General features: G+C 36.9%; 1 protein-coding gene across 2 annotated transcripts; it reads right to left on the bottom strand.

Annotated features, from left to right (window-relative positions):
• Positions 1–147: 147 nt before the first annotated feature.
• Positions 148–3,277, bottom strand: LOC108039120 (probable RNA polymerase II nuclear localization protein SLC7A6OS). 2 transcript variants are annotated; one of them, XM_017116044.2, is made up of 4 exons: positions 2,992–3,192; positions 1,919–2,388; positions 523–701; positions 148–457 (listed from the first exon to the last, which is right to left on the bottom strand). In XM_017116044.2, exons 1-4 carry the CDS (start codon positions 3,184–3,186, stop codon positions 210–212), a joined length of 1,092 nt encoding a protein of 363 aa, XP_016971533.1. In that variant the 5' UTR covers positions 3,187–3,192; the 3' UTR covers positions 148–209. The 2 variants fall into 2 exon arrangements, with proteins under 2 accessions (XP_016971533.1, XP_016971541.1); XM_017116052.2 differs by lacking the exons at positions 148–457; positions 523–701 and adding an exon at positions 1,230–1,658 and having other exon boundaries at positions 2,992–3,277.
• Between the last annotated feature and the right edge of the window lie 13,455 nt (positions 3,278–16,732).

Raw genomic sequence — 16,732 nt, 5'->3', positions numbered from 1 at the left:
ATATGGCTTTTCTAAATGAATATCCAAAATTAATTAGTTTTTTAAGCCGAATAAATTACTTTTTTTAGGCGACTTTTTGTTTCAATTGTAAGTTAAGCTTATAATTTATTTTCCGTAATGTTAAAATATATATAATTTTTTCTTTTAAAACTGACACTTAAAAGGTAAGAAATTTAATTTCTCAATTGGTATAATGGTTTTGCTATCATTCATTCACCATCAGCGCTCGCAAATGAGTCACTATCATCATTCTCATCGTCATCCTGACCCTCTAACTCTTTTAGAATCCTTCTCTTATAACGTTCATAGGCGCTGCCTCTTTCCCGCTCCGCATTGTAAAAGTCCACATCGTCCACAAATGAGTCCTCTTGAGTGTCAATCGTGTGGACATAGGGATCTTGGTAGGTGGCATAGTCTTCATCATCGCTGGTGGTGGCAAACTCATCCTCGTCGTCATCTGAAAGTACGATCCATTCATTAGCTCAATGAAATATGAAAAAATACTATTTACCCCTTGCTTACCGAGCATAAACTTGTTCATTTGCCGGCACAATTCCTCATCGGATCCCATGGCGCCCGGTTCCTCGTCGTCAGGGTAATCATTGGTAAAGTAATTCTCCTGATTTGAATCCTCCGAATCGTATTCCTCATCCTGGTCGTTGTAGCAATCCTCCAGCACAATCTCACCCACTGGAATCACTCTGCGGAATAAGCGAAATAATTAATGGGTTTATTTCGGAGCTGTTATCGAGTAGCACTTTGAAATTGAAACACAGCTAAGTTTGTCATGTATTTAGTCGATTTCTTTATTCAGTTATTTTCGATTTTGGGCAACGCTAGACCCCAACAAAAATTAGGCAAACTAAATTAAAACTATGCACTTAATTAGACTTCAGCACTTTTGTTTTCTGTTTTTTTCGGAATGGAAAAAAGAACAAAAAATACAACTGACAACTGGCAAAAAATTAATGAAAAATACTCGGTGATAACAGTGATAGAATATGCGGCGTGTGTTTGTGTGCGTGTGTAACTAAGTCATACTAATCTAATAGCTAATTAAATCTAGAAGCTTATGGTAATGAGACATTTGCCTAAAACTCGAACCCGAACTATGGAACAAGTAGTAATGAAAACTATTACTATTTAAAATTAAAATTTAATAGAAAACTTAATAATATAAATTTTTATTAAGACTTTGGCAAGAAGGAATTATAAAAACTTTACTTATTTATGATACATTATTTAAATAAATTCTTTTTTGTTTATTATAACATATTTTTAAATTGGAATATGGGATAACACACTTTTATTAAAATTGTACAGAATCTCACAAACACAGTTTTGTTAACAGATTAAAATGTACTTTTCAGATTTTCTAATAGAAATGTCGATTGAAATGGTTTTTAGTTCATGCCTCGTTAACCTCATAAAATCAAACCATTCATTGGGTAGTGTTTAGGCATTTGTCAGATGCTGATATAAATGAACTATTTGTGATGTGAGTAGCCAGTTGCAGTCCTTTTTTTATTGTCGTGGGTGAAGTGTAGGGTGTCATCACACTTCTTAATTGCCTGGGCTTTGTCTCTCTCTCTCTCTCTCTTTGTTTTTGTCATGTTTACCAGTAGCAGTTGTTGTAGTAATTAAACGGATAATACAACCTTATGGAGAACGAATTGTATTATTGAGCTATAATCAGTGATTGCAATTATGTCTATATGGTAGGGGGTAATATGAAAATGAGACTTGGCCCGAGGACTAGGAATACAGACACACGCACACCCACACAGATACGCTAGCACCGACACACAAACACACCGCTTACTTATATGTATGCCATATTTATGGATATATAGTAATCGGTTACATATAGTAATTGGTAAGGCTCAACGTTTTCTGTGGCTCAATATGTATGACAAACCTTAGATAGTTGTCATCCATCATATCGACATAGGCCGCCTGCATCTCGTTCTCGGGAACATATAGATCGTAAACATAACCCACATCGGAATCGGCGGGCTGTTGCTGATCATGGGTGGGCTCTATAATCTGTTGCTGATTTTGAACTGCTGGATTCTCTGATCCCGTTTGCTGTTGCTGCTGTTGCGATTCAATGTCCACAATGGTTATGTGACGTTTGCTGGGCTGGGGTTCCTCGTTCTGGTTCTCCGAGAATTCAGATTCACTGGCATTATCCTCGAGAGTACTGCGTAGACAGTTCACCACCCGGAAACGCTGCTCTCGGGCGTATTGCTGAGCCTCCTGGCGCTGCCGATCCCGCCGCAGGGCACTTGCGATGGCTGCATCATTGGATCGCTGCTGCTGCACCAACTCACGGGCCGTGGTTTTGTTCAGTCTGGCAGCCGCGAATTGTCGAGTGGCACAGTCATCCTGGGGAGAGAATTTAAATGCAAATTAGCCAACTGAAATATGGACTTCATATAATTCCTTCTATTTCCTTGCAATTCATTCATGACAAAGGGCAAAGGTTTACTCAATATGATCGATAAAATAAAGAATACGGCTGACAAGTTCCTAAACTTTATTCATCGATTTTAAAGATAAGAATTTATTGACTCTATATTGCTTTTATCAGAGTTTGGTTTGGGCTAAAGATAATTTAATTGAACTGAAAAGGTAGTCGAGTATAGCAACAAACTCATTCCAGGTAAAAAATGTTTTTAAAATGGTGCCAACTTTCCTGATATTGCTTACTTTAATTTATTATTTTTATAAAGATAAGTTCTTTGAACTACATAATTTATTGATTTAGGAAGGGTTTGGAAATAATTATGTTAAGAAGTTCTATTTAATTCGGTCTACTACAGAATACTTTAGTTGATATGCCAATTTTTTTAAGTTTTAAACATAAGAACAGCAAACTCAACACACTATATCAAATGTTTAGGAATATCTCAACTTTTGTGTTTGGATCCATTGGAATCCATACAAATTATTGGGCTATTTGAAGTATCATGAGTCCGGATTTCTCACCTGCTTTTCCAGCGTGCCGGCAAACTTGAGCACGGTGGTCAGCTCGTCTTTGTCTGATGCCACCGCTCCCGCCACCTCCCCCGCATCATCCAGAGCATTCTCATCGTTTTGGAGGCGCCTCCGCTTGCCATTTAGCACAAATGCTGTGTGGGGTTCCTCGTCGATGCGCCGCTTTATACGCACAACCGCTGGCATTTTGATTTATTCGGCAAATACGTAAAACAATTGAAGTCAATGCAATTCGATTCGACCAAAAATGTGATAGACGCGCAGTGTGACCGTTTCGGGTGTGCCAAAATATAACATTGCAGAAATACCATCATACCCACATAGAGGTGGGATTGGATGCGATGAATACTGGCTGTTAAAATAACGCATACTTTATTTAAATCTGAAAAGTTTAATTAAAAACTCTGAAGATTATCTAGTTTTTGTCACTCATAACTTTTGCAATAAAAATTCAGCGAAATGGTTCCAACGACAGTTATTGGATAATGTTGTAGATCCGAACTTGATCCGAGAATACTTATATGAAGGTAACTGGGAAAGACTAACAGAGTAATTTGATTTCTTAGTTTTAAGCTCCAATCAAGTTACACTTGTAAGATTGATGTTTTTATTATTTCAATGGTTAAAGGTCTTAATCATACGGAATACCTCTAGTGCTTTTTTATGTAAATTCCTGTATACGCCAGTGAAAAGCCCGGCAATTTTAAAAGTTTTCCACCCTCATTTCCGGTATTATGGTTCTACCCCAAAATCAGCTGATTGGAACTCACCACCCTGAGGGTGAACTCCCCAAAAGGAGCGCTTAGGAATAACAGTTAGTGCTCTTAACCGGCGGTGTGTGGTGGTTTAAGCGGGTGGTTTCTGCGCTCGAGATTTCCAGCCAAAATCTCTCGTCGGAAATACGTCCTTAAAACAAAATGTGGAGCCGTGTGTGGGTATCGGTGGCTCTGTGTTTTTAATCAACGTTTCAAGTGCAATAAGATTAAAGTGCGCCTCAGATTGAATTGAAGCCATTAAACGGTGAATGGCGCCCAAGTGTTTACGCGTTTTCGCCCGCGCTTTTTGCCATTTGTTGTGGTTTCTCAACGTTTATGTGCCGCAATTTTCGTCCTGCCAAAATGGAAAAGGACGAAGAGGCCCGAGAATGATTTAGTGCCCGATTGCTATCCGCGAATGCCGCAATTATGTTTTAATTGGCGCTAAATGGTTTACACACACGCGCACGCACAAAAGGATTAGCAGCAGGAGTCAAAAGTTCGTTGTGAAAAAAGGTGGGTTGATGTGTTGGTTGGTGGAAGGTATTTAACACTGTTGATTTTGGCAAATTGGAAATTTATTGAACAAATTGGCAGAGGAGAAGATGATGTGGGCTTATTGAAAATAAAGCAGTCAAACGGAATAACGAACTTTTATCCTTATAGGGAAATTGTTTGGAAGCTGCCAGTCAGTTTTTGCTGCATGAACGAGTGCAACGTTTTTATACCATTCCAAATTTTAAAGTATAATCCCAACGTTTTTTTCTTCCTTATTTCAATGAATAAAAAGCTCATCCTTGAATTACAAACTCTTTTCGAAATTGAAAAAATAAGAAACCATTTTATGTTATTTTGATTTTTACGAATGATTTCATTTCGAAGTATTTATTTCTTTTTCTAATTTGAACAAAATAACTCAGAAATGCAAAATGCTTTTGATAAAATATATTAGTTTTGTAAATAGATATAAAACAGTTCATATTTTTTGATTAGTATACGGAATAAAAATGCAGCACCATTAATATAATAATCTTGAACTTTCGATTTTTGAAGCTGTTCCTAAGAAGAAACAAGTCACCTGTTTAATGTAAAATACGTTTACGCTTGGGGTTCCTAGAAGTCTGTGGGTCCAATCCGGTGGCTATAACCCTTTGTATTACCATGCTCCTGATTTCAACTTCATTAATAAATATTTACATATATTAATTTAACGAATTTAGCGTACCATATATTTAAACCTAGAAATACAATCCTCATTTGTGAAGAAAATATTACAGAAAAACAAATCTAGGGCCAAGTTTTAATTTACTTAAAATCCTTATAACGACAATAGGGCAGAAAATAAGTTACTTGCACTTACCATGATTTCCTAAATAAAGAGAGATAAGTTTGGTTTTCGTAAGAAATATTTAATTTAATTTTATAGAGCACCTGTTTTTGTGGACTCTTGGCGCTTTGTTCATCTGTAGCGGAAACCTTAGTGCCTATAAAAATATTTACGAGTAAATATTACAGCCTCTGACCTGGGCCCTTTGACCCGGGGACTATCCAAACATATGTCTGGGCCCCCCGGGCTGCCTGTTTTATTTATGTGGCGGGCGTCAAAAAATTTGCCAGCGCATGAATCATCTGCCACCTCTAAAGGCCTCCAAAGGCCTCCATTCCGACCTCCCATCCTCCGAATCCTCCATTGAATCCACCGCGTGTAATATGAGACGGCCCACGTGCATTGAGTTTGGGGGGGCGAGATCCTGATGCGTTTGGCATAATAATGAAATAATAATGTCGCCTTTTGTTCGGCTGGAGGTGTCTCAATGTCTCTGGCAATAAATTAATGGGATCCGCACATAAAAACATAAAAAGCACCCTGCAGGTTTTGTTTTCTGCTCAATTTTGATTATGTGACACGCAGCTTCCTCATGTGGCAAGTATTACTTGCCTACCAGTCAACTTTAAGGGAGTGAGCTCGGGTTTTTCGTGATCTTATTTTGGTGGGGGCGAAATTCCTGAAACATTGTCAGCTGTTGTCGCATCTTAGCAAAAACTAAATTACCATAAAGATGCCCAAGTGTTTGTCCTAAGACACGGCATGATGAGGCAAAGGATCTGCTGATAAAATGCTAATCATGGCAACAATGTTGGCTTACTTGCCACTACAACAAGAAAGTATCCATCCAAGTTGGGAATTTTTTTTATGATTTTTTTCGGTGGTTGTTGTTTGAGCAGAAAAAACTCCTTGAACAACTTTTGCACTTTCGCTTAACACAAGTTTGGAGTTTTTTTTAGCTTTGAATCGGGTAGCATGACTTAGTTGGTCAACGAGGAAAATGTCTATTTTATTTGAGGTCTTAAGGTTTATTTTCTCGTCTTCATGGTAAGTCAAAAGTAGTTTGAAAAGTGAGTTTACCATGCAGAGAACAAAAGTGGACTTAAACTTTTAAAAATCAGTACCTACCTGTAAATACAACCTTCTCATTTTTGGAAAAACAGAAAATATTTTGTTTTACATTTAATTTATGGGCTTAAAAACCTTTCATATAAAATGAATATAAAAAATATTTTAAATATCATGATACTTTGCTTAAAAATAGAATTTCAGAATAATATTTAAATATCAAAGAAAGGGTATAAAGATTTCGATGTAAGCGTGGCCCTTTCCTTTTCCTTCCTCTCGCTCTTTTGTGAAACATTTTTGATTAGCTTCAAGTTCAGAACAAGGAAAAGGGGCTGGGAGGTCGTGGACATCGAATGCGGGAGGGTAGGTGTTTTAATTTTTGTTTAAACTTGGTCGGGAAAACACCTTGGGGCATCTGCTTGGGTCGAGTGTCTCTTTGTGGCTTTGACAGCCTTTGTTTTTGGGTGGGTGTGGGTGTGTGTGTTTTGGAGAAAGGCATCATCATCATCATATATCCTTGTTAATTTGTCTAGAGGGTTGATTTTTGGTCAGGGACTCGCGTCCATAAATCATTATAATGCATTTTGTTTGGGACAAGTTGTTACGGTCAAGTGCTGTGGTCATTTCAATAACGTATTTATCATCTTCATTATGTGTTTTAAATGGAAGATGATGATGGACAACAGCCATTTATAATGGGCAAGTGGAAAGTTTAATTTTTGTTATAAAAAATGTGAAATGTGAAGAATAGAAGTTTAGTATTTGTAATTTCCAGTAGTCTATTTGTATATACAATATTATTTTATTTCTGTGTTTATTGCAAAGATGTATAATTTTCACTTCTTCAAAAGCAACTAAAATAAAATGGAAAAATCAATGAGAAAATATTGAGTTTCATAGACAGCATAAATCCAATCAATGAAAATTCAATTTTATGCACAATATTTTTAAAATAATTGTTCGTGATAAAATATTTATTCACAAAACCCGGGAAATTGATTTAATTTGATAAAATGGGACGCCGTGTTTACCCACAACCGAATATAGCAATAAAATGTGAAAATTTTCACGTATCAAACATTATTCACTTTTATTTTTGGGGAGTTGTGTGCTCAATTATTCATTAAAGTCGATGACTGTGCAGTGAAATCGGGGGGAGTGTCAGGGCTTACGGATTGGGATTGCTCACCCGGACCAGCACCAACGCGCCAATTACAAGTGCAAATAGAAATCTGCTGCCAGCCACAATACCAGCATCATCGGGCTTCCTGTATTCCTATTCCTATATTCCTGTAATCCTGCTCGATAATACAGTCGTTGCACCCTTCGACACAAATCACATTAATTTTGTTCGTGCTCATTACGGACGAGCTGCTCGGCTTGACTGGTGCCGGACGCACTTTCCACTTTCCACTTTCACCCTGGCCATCGTGCCACTTTTTCCCAAATGGGGGGTCCAACTCCCTTGGTGCAGCGGCGAATCCACCCCTCTAATATCATTTTGCAATTTGCACTTGGCAAATAAAGGAGTGAATGCTGTGGCAGATAAAAACGATTCTCTCCTTTGTTCTAGCCCCGGGGCTACAAATGTTTCCCAGCCAGCTCACAGCTCGCAGCTGGCCAGGCCAACACATCCCAATGGCGTTTACATTTCAATGGACAAAGGCTTCGACTGGGGCTCCCCAGAAAAACGCATGCCACACATTGTTAAATAAATTATCGCCTACGCTTTGGAGAGCCATCGATGAAATCGCTGCCATTGAGTCTGCCTTTTGTGATACCCTTTAAGAAAATTGCATTTGATCTTGTATGGTAGTTTGATTGATCAAATCTGCTGATGAAATTTAATCTAAACAGTTTTTTGGGCTAGTGTCAAAATGTTATTAATTGTGGGTTAGAGTATTTTAAAAAGAAATGATTATAAAGATATAAAAACGCAATGTTATACTTCTAAAATGTCGGTTCTATCCATGCACCAAAAAAACAAATTGACCAAAAAATTATAAAAAGAACCCTCATGTAACTTTGGTTTACATATTGGGGTATATTGATTTGATCTCCTATTTATAGGTATATTTCTTATGTGGTTAGTAAAATTGTATTACCTTTTTATTCCAATACATTTGTATTCCTAATGTAAAATTATATTAATCAATCAGTAACAAATATAAAAAACAAATTCTAAAGAAAAACAATTCACAAGTTTGGTTGGGTACATTTTAAGTCGTAAGAACTTGAGGTGAACTTGACACCCACAGCAGGATTCTGAGACTGGTACGATTTGGGTCCTTTCTCTTCAGTTCACTCCCTTTGGCCTGTCACAAAGAAGGGTAAGTGGTGGTGGTGCAGCCAAGGTTGTGGGTGCCAGTGGTTGCTTGCGGCTTGATTGACATGCCCCCAACACACCCACACACTCGAGCACAGCCTCATTCACCCGATATGCTTTGTGACAAACAGCTGATTGCGTGTTCATCCTGTCTGACGTCCTGCATGTTCGTCTCGGCCATGATTTATGTTCGCAATTGAATTTCTTGACTTTTTCTTGGCCAAAGTCTGGGGGAAAAGATGGGAAGTCGGGGGTCACACGTGGCCGGTGGAGTTGGCCAAAAGAAACGCAGCACAAATTAGCTCATTTTCCGCTACACTTGCCTCACGTGCTCGTTAGCATCCAGTTCCAAAGGAGCAGCAGGTCATTGACACTCGACCAGCATCCCTCGAATCCTTGGACTCCCCCGACTTGGTCTCGGGTGGAGCCACTGGGCAGCAGATGTTTGCATTCTGCACTACTCAAGTTCAGAGTTCTCCTAACAATGCACAAGTAAAAAATATTCGTTTAATGGCCTCCTAAAGATAATTTGTACTTTGTTATAACCGCCTTAAATGTGCAATACTTTGTGGCTTAAATTGATATTCATTTATTTCAACTATAAAAGCAACTTAATTTAAGGATTACCGATCTAACAGACTTTTTTAAAAGTATCATAAAATAGATGGCTGTTATTTAAATTTAAAATCAGAAATATTTTATTTTTAAATATTTTATCTAAGTAATTTAATAAATTTTCCATATGAACTTCAGTTTTTAAATGTATGGTTAAGAGTTCAAATTCAGGTCCTTAAAGCTCTAAGCTTGTATCATTTATTATACAAATTTTTATTTAAAACCAATACTTTATTACTTCTTCTAATAATTTATATATTCATAAATAAATTTCTGAGAGTGTAGATGGCCAGCCACATTCGAAAAAGGAGTGAGGAAACCGCTCTTGTCACGTACTCCTGCCAGCTGATTGCCTCAAATTGTTTTCGCCCATTTTTTCGAACACATTTGACAGGCGTTTAACTGTGACAGGATAGAAGGGGGTGGTCGTGTGTCAGAGGAGGCAATGCGAAAATTCTTTCTTTTCATTTAATACCAAACTAATATGAGTCAAAGTTCTCTGGCGTAATATCGCTAAAGGTCCTTAAAGGATTCCCCTCCGTTCGCAGTTTCCTCCTTTCGGCTTAATATGAGTTTATTCTATGTTTTTTTTGGGTTGCCTAGCAGTTTATCTGCTTGTTGACAGCTGCCCAAAGGGAATTAGTTATCAAAAGACGCATAAATCCATTTTCATTTTACAGAATACTCTGCTTAGTCTGGCTTCTATTTCTTTCCACTTTCTGTACTTGAATAAAATATGAGAGGAATTGAAATTCGAGCTACATGCACAGGAGCTATTTACTTTGGTCCTTACTTAAAGGCAGGACAAACTTTAAATTAGATAAAATATATCAAACAAAAATGCAGGAACCTTATATTTCAGCTTAAAAGTATTTGCTATCAGTACAAGAATGAGCAGGTAAATATGTTTTAAAGAAATAGAAAAATGTAATAGAAAAATCACAGTTTAGAGCTTTTTAAACCATTATAAATCATCTTATGATCCTAAAAAATGATTTTAAGATTTTCTTTCCATTTACCATAATTTTCTGCTTGACTGGGAAAAGGAAAAACATTCCTGACCTTTTTTCTCATTAGCACTTTGAGTGACATTAATATTAAGGCCACAAGAGAGTGGAACAAAAAGTGCGTTCATCCGTTGCTCGGGCGACTTTTATGGTCTGCTTGTTAATGCAAATAGCATGCCAAGTGTAATAAAATTATTTCCGCTATTGTTTAGCTTTGGTTATTAGCCCCACCCACAGGATTTGCCCCACCCACCAGCCTGTTTTCATTGGCACGCGATGGGAAAACGTCCTTGATTTAACTGCCTCGAGATAAGTTCTTAGTCTTTGTTTGGGTTTCTTGGCTGTTTTCCTGTTTTGATTTTTGGCCTGGGCACAAAACAGGATAAACATAAATTGAGGCAAGCCGTGGAATTGGCAGCTGCCCAGGACACAGGCCAAAGAGCAGGACACGTGTTCGGATTCCAGTGGCATGTAAAGCTATGCCACGGGTCGCCGCCTCCCCAGGACATTCAGGAGCGGGACCAGGTCCTGTGGCTACCCCTGTCCATGTTTCCATATCGAGTATGTTTGCATTTTAAAATCCACCCTCGAAAATCGTTTGCCAACTTCAATTTCAACCGCTGTCATTTGAAGCGAATGCTCCTCCTCTTAGTATTCCCCCAGGGCCGTAGGATCACAGTGGTATACATTTTATTTTCATTTTATTTATTGATTTTAATGGAAATAATCAAATTGCAGTGGTACATTTTTTAATAGACAACCCCTCAAACCTAGTGGCCAAACGCCTATTCTGCATTTCATTGTCTATGTATGAATATTCTTGAAATTTTTTTCATTTTTATAATTTAAAAAAACATAAACATAAAATAATCATCAATTGCTTAGTTCTTTATTTTTAAATGAGGACTAGTTTTTGTAATACTCTAAGCTTAGTTAAATAAATAAAAATATTATTTTAAGAATTATTTTTCAACAGAAAAAGTATTACAGAGCTTAAGACTTAAACATATTTATTATAATAAAACTGTATACATACATACATGCGTACGTTTAGAACATTAAATTTGTTAGGTAATTAACCGACTTGTTCCACTGTTTAAAAGCCTGATACTATGGCCCTCATGGGAATTGACAGCGTTTGTGTTTTTGTAACCCCATTTGGCCTCCATTTTGCGCGCATTTTGATTTTGAATTTTCCACTGCACATTCCTATGGAAAAAGTCAGTCGAAGGAGCGGGCAGATGAGCCCACTTGTCCACCTGCAGATGGACAACAGCCAAACTTGAATTCGGATCGCTACATTCTGGATATTTTGTACTTTTTTCATACGGTTTTTTCCGTCTACAGAGTTTCTATAATTTTGTTGCCTCGTCAGATTGTTGCCTTTCTTCCCCATTTGCTGTTTCCCTCCTCTTGAAAAAAATTCAATCAAAACACTACAAGCGTAAACAAGTGGGGTAACATTGGGCTCGCATCCTTACATATCCTTGTTCCACAGCACTTCAATTTCAAGTGTTTTCTTTTCTATTTGAATTTTAGGTCGTTTTGGCCTTTTTCGAAATTTAAGCCCAAAATGTGAGTTTGGGGCGTTGTGCTTTTACGGTTATGCCTGCTTTATTATTGGTGCTGTTTGTACACCTGTTTTTCGATACTCTTGAAACACTTTGGCTCACTTTGTTGGATCAAGAAGATGGTTTTTGCTTGTATTTAAGATTTAAAGTGGGTTAACCAATTTTTAGGGTATTCTTTTCAGTTGAAAACGTGAAAAACTGGAAGTTTGTCGAATACTCACTACTTGTTTCAGATGTAAATTATTTGTTTCTAATTTATTTATTTTTGTTGCATATATTTTTCAGGGTAAAGAGCATTACACCTTCGTTGGTGAAGACATACGAGCTGCCTTTCACTTGAATTAAAAATCGCAGATGGCCCTTTAGGTCTTGCCAAATTTAAACTGCCGAGCTGGCAACTTTGCTCCTTTGGCTCCACCCCAAAATTTTCCAGAATCCCAATCTTCATCTACCTTATATTTCCGAGTAGCAGCTTGATACACCTAACAGCCGTGCTAAGTCCTTGCCGGATTAGGCTAAACGCCCTCCCATTCCGAGTATTCCAAGTATTTTCACGCGCTTCTGCGGCCTAAAAGTACGCAAAGCTACAATTACTTGCCGAAAAAATTGTAAGGATGGGTGCGATGACGCATCGAGGGGAGAATGTGTGCTATCTTTTGATTTTCCTTGATGTTCTTTTACTTTTTCTATCTTTATTTTAATCCTTGGATGAGAGTTTTGTGGGTCTCAGATGAAGCTTGTATTATGGTGTGAACTGTATATGATTTGTGGTTTAAAAACATGCTAATATTATACATTTGTTAGTCATTACTTAAAATGATTTTAGTCAGCATATGGCGAATGTGACTATGAACAAATATTTTATTTATAATTTGCTTATTAAGTTAACACAAATCAATTAAATAATTTTCAATAATAAAACAAGTTGTTAGTGTGTTTATTTCTTAATCTCTTAATTTAAACATTTTGTTTATCTTGAGTGCAGAGATTCTTTTGAATAAAATACTAACTTAACCATTTAGAAAAGGTTGATTTAAAGTTCCGAAAACCTGAAGTTTGGCATATTTCAACTACTTTAAGGTATTCGAACCCTCCGAGTTCTTTAACTTTTTATTTTTGGTTTTTATTACTGATTGTTTCACTTTTCTGTGGGAAAACCATCAATTTTTATTGTTGTTACGGCCGCATTTCGTTTTTACTTGTTTGTTGGGTTTGTGTTTTTGGATTTGTCTGGCTGCTTTCTCATTTATTGATTTTTTGTTTGAATTTTCAAATGCGAAAGAATTCTTTGTTTTTTCTGTGTTTTTTTTTGGCAATACTTGCGGCTATAACTGTGGCTGACAAATGATCTAAACTTTGTCGGAAAGTTTTTTCTTGGCGGTTGTTCTGCTTGAAAGTTTATTTAATCCAATTAAATAGCTGCCGAGCAAACTGTAAACTTCATTAGGTTTTTAATTTTTGTTGTTTTCCTCTTTCCGTTTGTCAAATTTGCCGTCTGCAGCACAAGGACCAAGTTAATGTCCCAGAACAACAGTAAAGGATAATGGGTGGGGCTGCCAGCTGACTTGTGCAAATTGTCATAACTGTGGGGACTTTTTGTAATTAACATCGCCGTCTGCTTTTTCTTAACCTGTTGGGCTTTCTCCCGTTACAACTGTTGCCTGTTTTTACACTTTCATGTAGTTTCCAGGGCAACACAGTTGTGTCTCTGAATAAAGATATTCTGCCTGCGATGCGAAGTTTTGTAACTTGTTGAAGAACCAAATGTGGCCAAAAAGATAATGGAATTGTTGTGCTGTTTCAAAGGGGATTAAGTGGGGTTGAAAGTTTCTGAAGTGTAGAACAGTTAGTTAGAAAGTAGGATGTTCATATTCATCCCTTTTTATAATTTTGAATTTTATTAACAATCATGGGCTCAAATATTTTTAAACAGATTTCTTTTTTTGACACCTTCACAGCATAATCCGATTAACTCATATTATGCAAGCTCATTATAATTATATTTCATGTAAACGTAATGGAGTTTTAAATAAGCTTTAATAGGATTATCGCACTTTCCGCACTATTTACATCGGCATATTTCTCGAAGCTCTTAAAACTGTTATGAAATCATTGTTTATATAATTTATACAAAAACAATTTGTATATATCTGAAATAGTCCGTTTTTCTTTATAATATTAAAAATATTACAATAAATAAGTAATAAGTAAAAATAAAACCAATTTAATTATTGATATAAAGAAATTTAGTTTTGGTTTACATATTGTAGCTTACTTCGAAAAAGAATCTTAAAGCCGTTTTTTTTTAGAAAAATAAAATTTAAATTAATTGAAAATTTTGTGAATATAACTGAAATATAGTATGAATGGAATTCTTTTTCTTTGATCTTATTCAGCTAACTTTCAACTGCAATTTCCATTTGACTGCGCCATGCAAGCCGCAGTGTTTTAATTGAAAATAGTATCCTGTTTGGTGTATTTTCCTCTGCAAGTTAGCGCCTCTCAGGGGCCTCCTTTGCCACGCCATGAGGCACATTCAACCCGTTCGAGTCGCCTCCTGCCACAGCTCTTTTTCACTACTTTGTCATAATTTGCAACTGCTGCACTACATCTACCACTGCCCCTGCACCTCCTGCACCAGTTGTTCTTATTAACTGCTCAGCCATTCTGAGTTCTCCAGAAGAGTTAATAGACTGTGATGGGGCGCACAAGGGGCGCTGCTAGGAAAAAGGGACAGCTTGACTATGCAACTGCATATCCTGGCTGCTCGGGCCGTGTCCTGGCCTGTTGTCCTTTGACTATGTCGCTGCATAATTTATGACTGCTTACTGGCTGGCTGGCTGGCACTCAAGCTGTTTTTTGTTAGCCAACAACACAGGGACAGGACCTCATGGCGGAGCCTTAAATCAGTTTGTAAATCGATTGATATATGGCCAGGTTATTTACACCCAGTCCGAATCGATGGCTTTAAGCGCCCCAGGTCTGTTTGGGGGAATTCTCCGCTGCTAACTCAATTATTGAACAATTTAATTTAGGCCTGCACTGCTTGACTTTCAGGGTCCGACTTCCTGTTGCTCCTGGCCATCTGAGTGTTCTGAGATTAACATGTCCTCAACACATTTGCGTGCCCCCCACACAAACACACTATACATTTCTAATCCATAAGCAGCTAATAAATTTTGGTCATGCATCGTGTGGAGAGATTTTGGGCGGAGTTTCAGTTCCATTTCCTGGCCAAAAAGGACCCCCCACTGGAGGGCAAACATGTATGTTGTTCTGGGCGTAATTAGTGAAATGACTGGAACCACCGAACCACTCCACAATTTATGATTAAAGTTGCCACGTTCTCTGACGCCTCCAATGAAATGCATCATTAATTTTAAAGCACTGCCAAGGGAGCGCTGACATATTATTAATGGTGACTGAAAGTTGATATATACTTTGTTAACATCTTTAATAATAATGTTATATATTGTAATGGGGGATAATATTCTTTAAAAATGATTTTATCATGTTCTTTAAAATGATTTTTAAATATTGTTCCCTTTTTTTTGTAAAGCAAGTTTTCGATAACTCTATCCATTGCAACATTCTATACGATTTAAAATGTTTAATGGTTTTATTTGAGTTGATTTCTTTAATAACTTAACCATTAAGTAGTTAACTTAAGCAAATGCTAATAAAGTGTTCTTGTAAATTAAGTCAGTTTACTACTTATTGATCTTTACTTCACTAAAATCCGAATATGATTTCCCCACTTATTATGGAACTATGTAAAAAACTTGCGGCAATCAACAAGTTTTTCTTTCCTTGACTTTTATGAGGCCAAAGAAAACGAAAGCATAACATCCACTTTACGATATAATTTCTCATAGCTTGTATTGGACGTAAATTTGGCTTTGTCTACGCATAAAACTTAATGGGCATTACAAAATTACAGCTGTTGCACGACCTCTGCCCTTCGCTATGGATATTACGTTGTTTATCGTCCTTATTTTGTGTGTCAACATTTATGACGGCAACAAAAGTCAATTAGCCATGTAGAAACGATGCTGTTTTTTAAGGGAATTCCAATATCCGGTATCGCTAGGATACTAACTAATTAGTTATTTGAAGCGTATTAACCATGATGATGAATGCTTAAGCAGTCTAGTTGGACACGAACGGAATGACATTTTGCCAGGGAAATGGGTTTGGGAAGGCTGGGGATTGTGTACAGCTTAGCGGAAAGTTTGCTTTTGGCAAACTTTTGGATATTTAACTGCACGTACATCATACATATAACAGCGAGATACATTTTGAGAGATTTAAGTACATTCGCTCACAGCAAAGGAGCAAACTTTAGCTTAGGAAGTCTAAAAAACAAATTTTTAATGAACTTCTATAATGTTTAAAACTTTTATAAAGGGTTAACACACTTTTCTAGTCTCTTGTATTACAATATTTCTTCCATTTCTTCGAAGCCAGAATACAGATTAAATAATTAATTGGAAACTAAAGATTATTAGTCATTATTAATCCACAAATGGGTTGTTATCATTTAATTATTGGTACTTTTGACTGCATTGTATTTAGTAAAACAACTTTCTACAAAGTTATTTGGATTTAGACTTATGTCGTTTTACTCATTTAAAAAAAATAATTTTAGAAAAGGGAAACTTCTCTAATTGGTTGCTTTAATTATTACTAACTAAGACTTAAGTCATCAAATGATAAAACATTTATCTCAAGCAAAAATCGATATTCCCAGCATCGTTTAGCCACGTAACCGCTTCTAATAGCTTGAATCCAACTGTATTCGAATGTCTTCTTAGAGTACATATTTGTGTGTGCGTGCTTATTTGTTTCTGCCGGTGCCTTTGGGCCATTGCTCGATTCTTTGTGCGTTTTCGGCTTATAAATTTAGTCAAAGCACGTAGCGTAAACTTGGCAATAAATCCGTAAGCCCAACCGTCCATGGACCGCCACCACCACCACCCCAAATTCCCGACTTACACGCATCCCGCTGTGGAACACGTGGCGTATTAACAATATCGACATGAGTAAACAAATGCCCAAGGGGG

Source organism: Drosophila rhopaloa, unplaced genomic scaffold (genome assembly GCF_018152115.1).
Source record: "Drosophila rhopaloa isolate 14029-0021.01 unplaced genomic scaffold, ASM1815211v1 contig_2, whole genome shotgun sequence".
Taxonomy (NCBI): Eukaryota; Metazoa; Arthropoda; class Insecta; order Diptera; family Drosophilidae; genus Drosophila; species Drosophila rhopaloa.
Note: the sequence above shows the minus strand (reverse complement) of the source record. Positions and strands in the feature narration are given on the sequence as shown.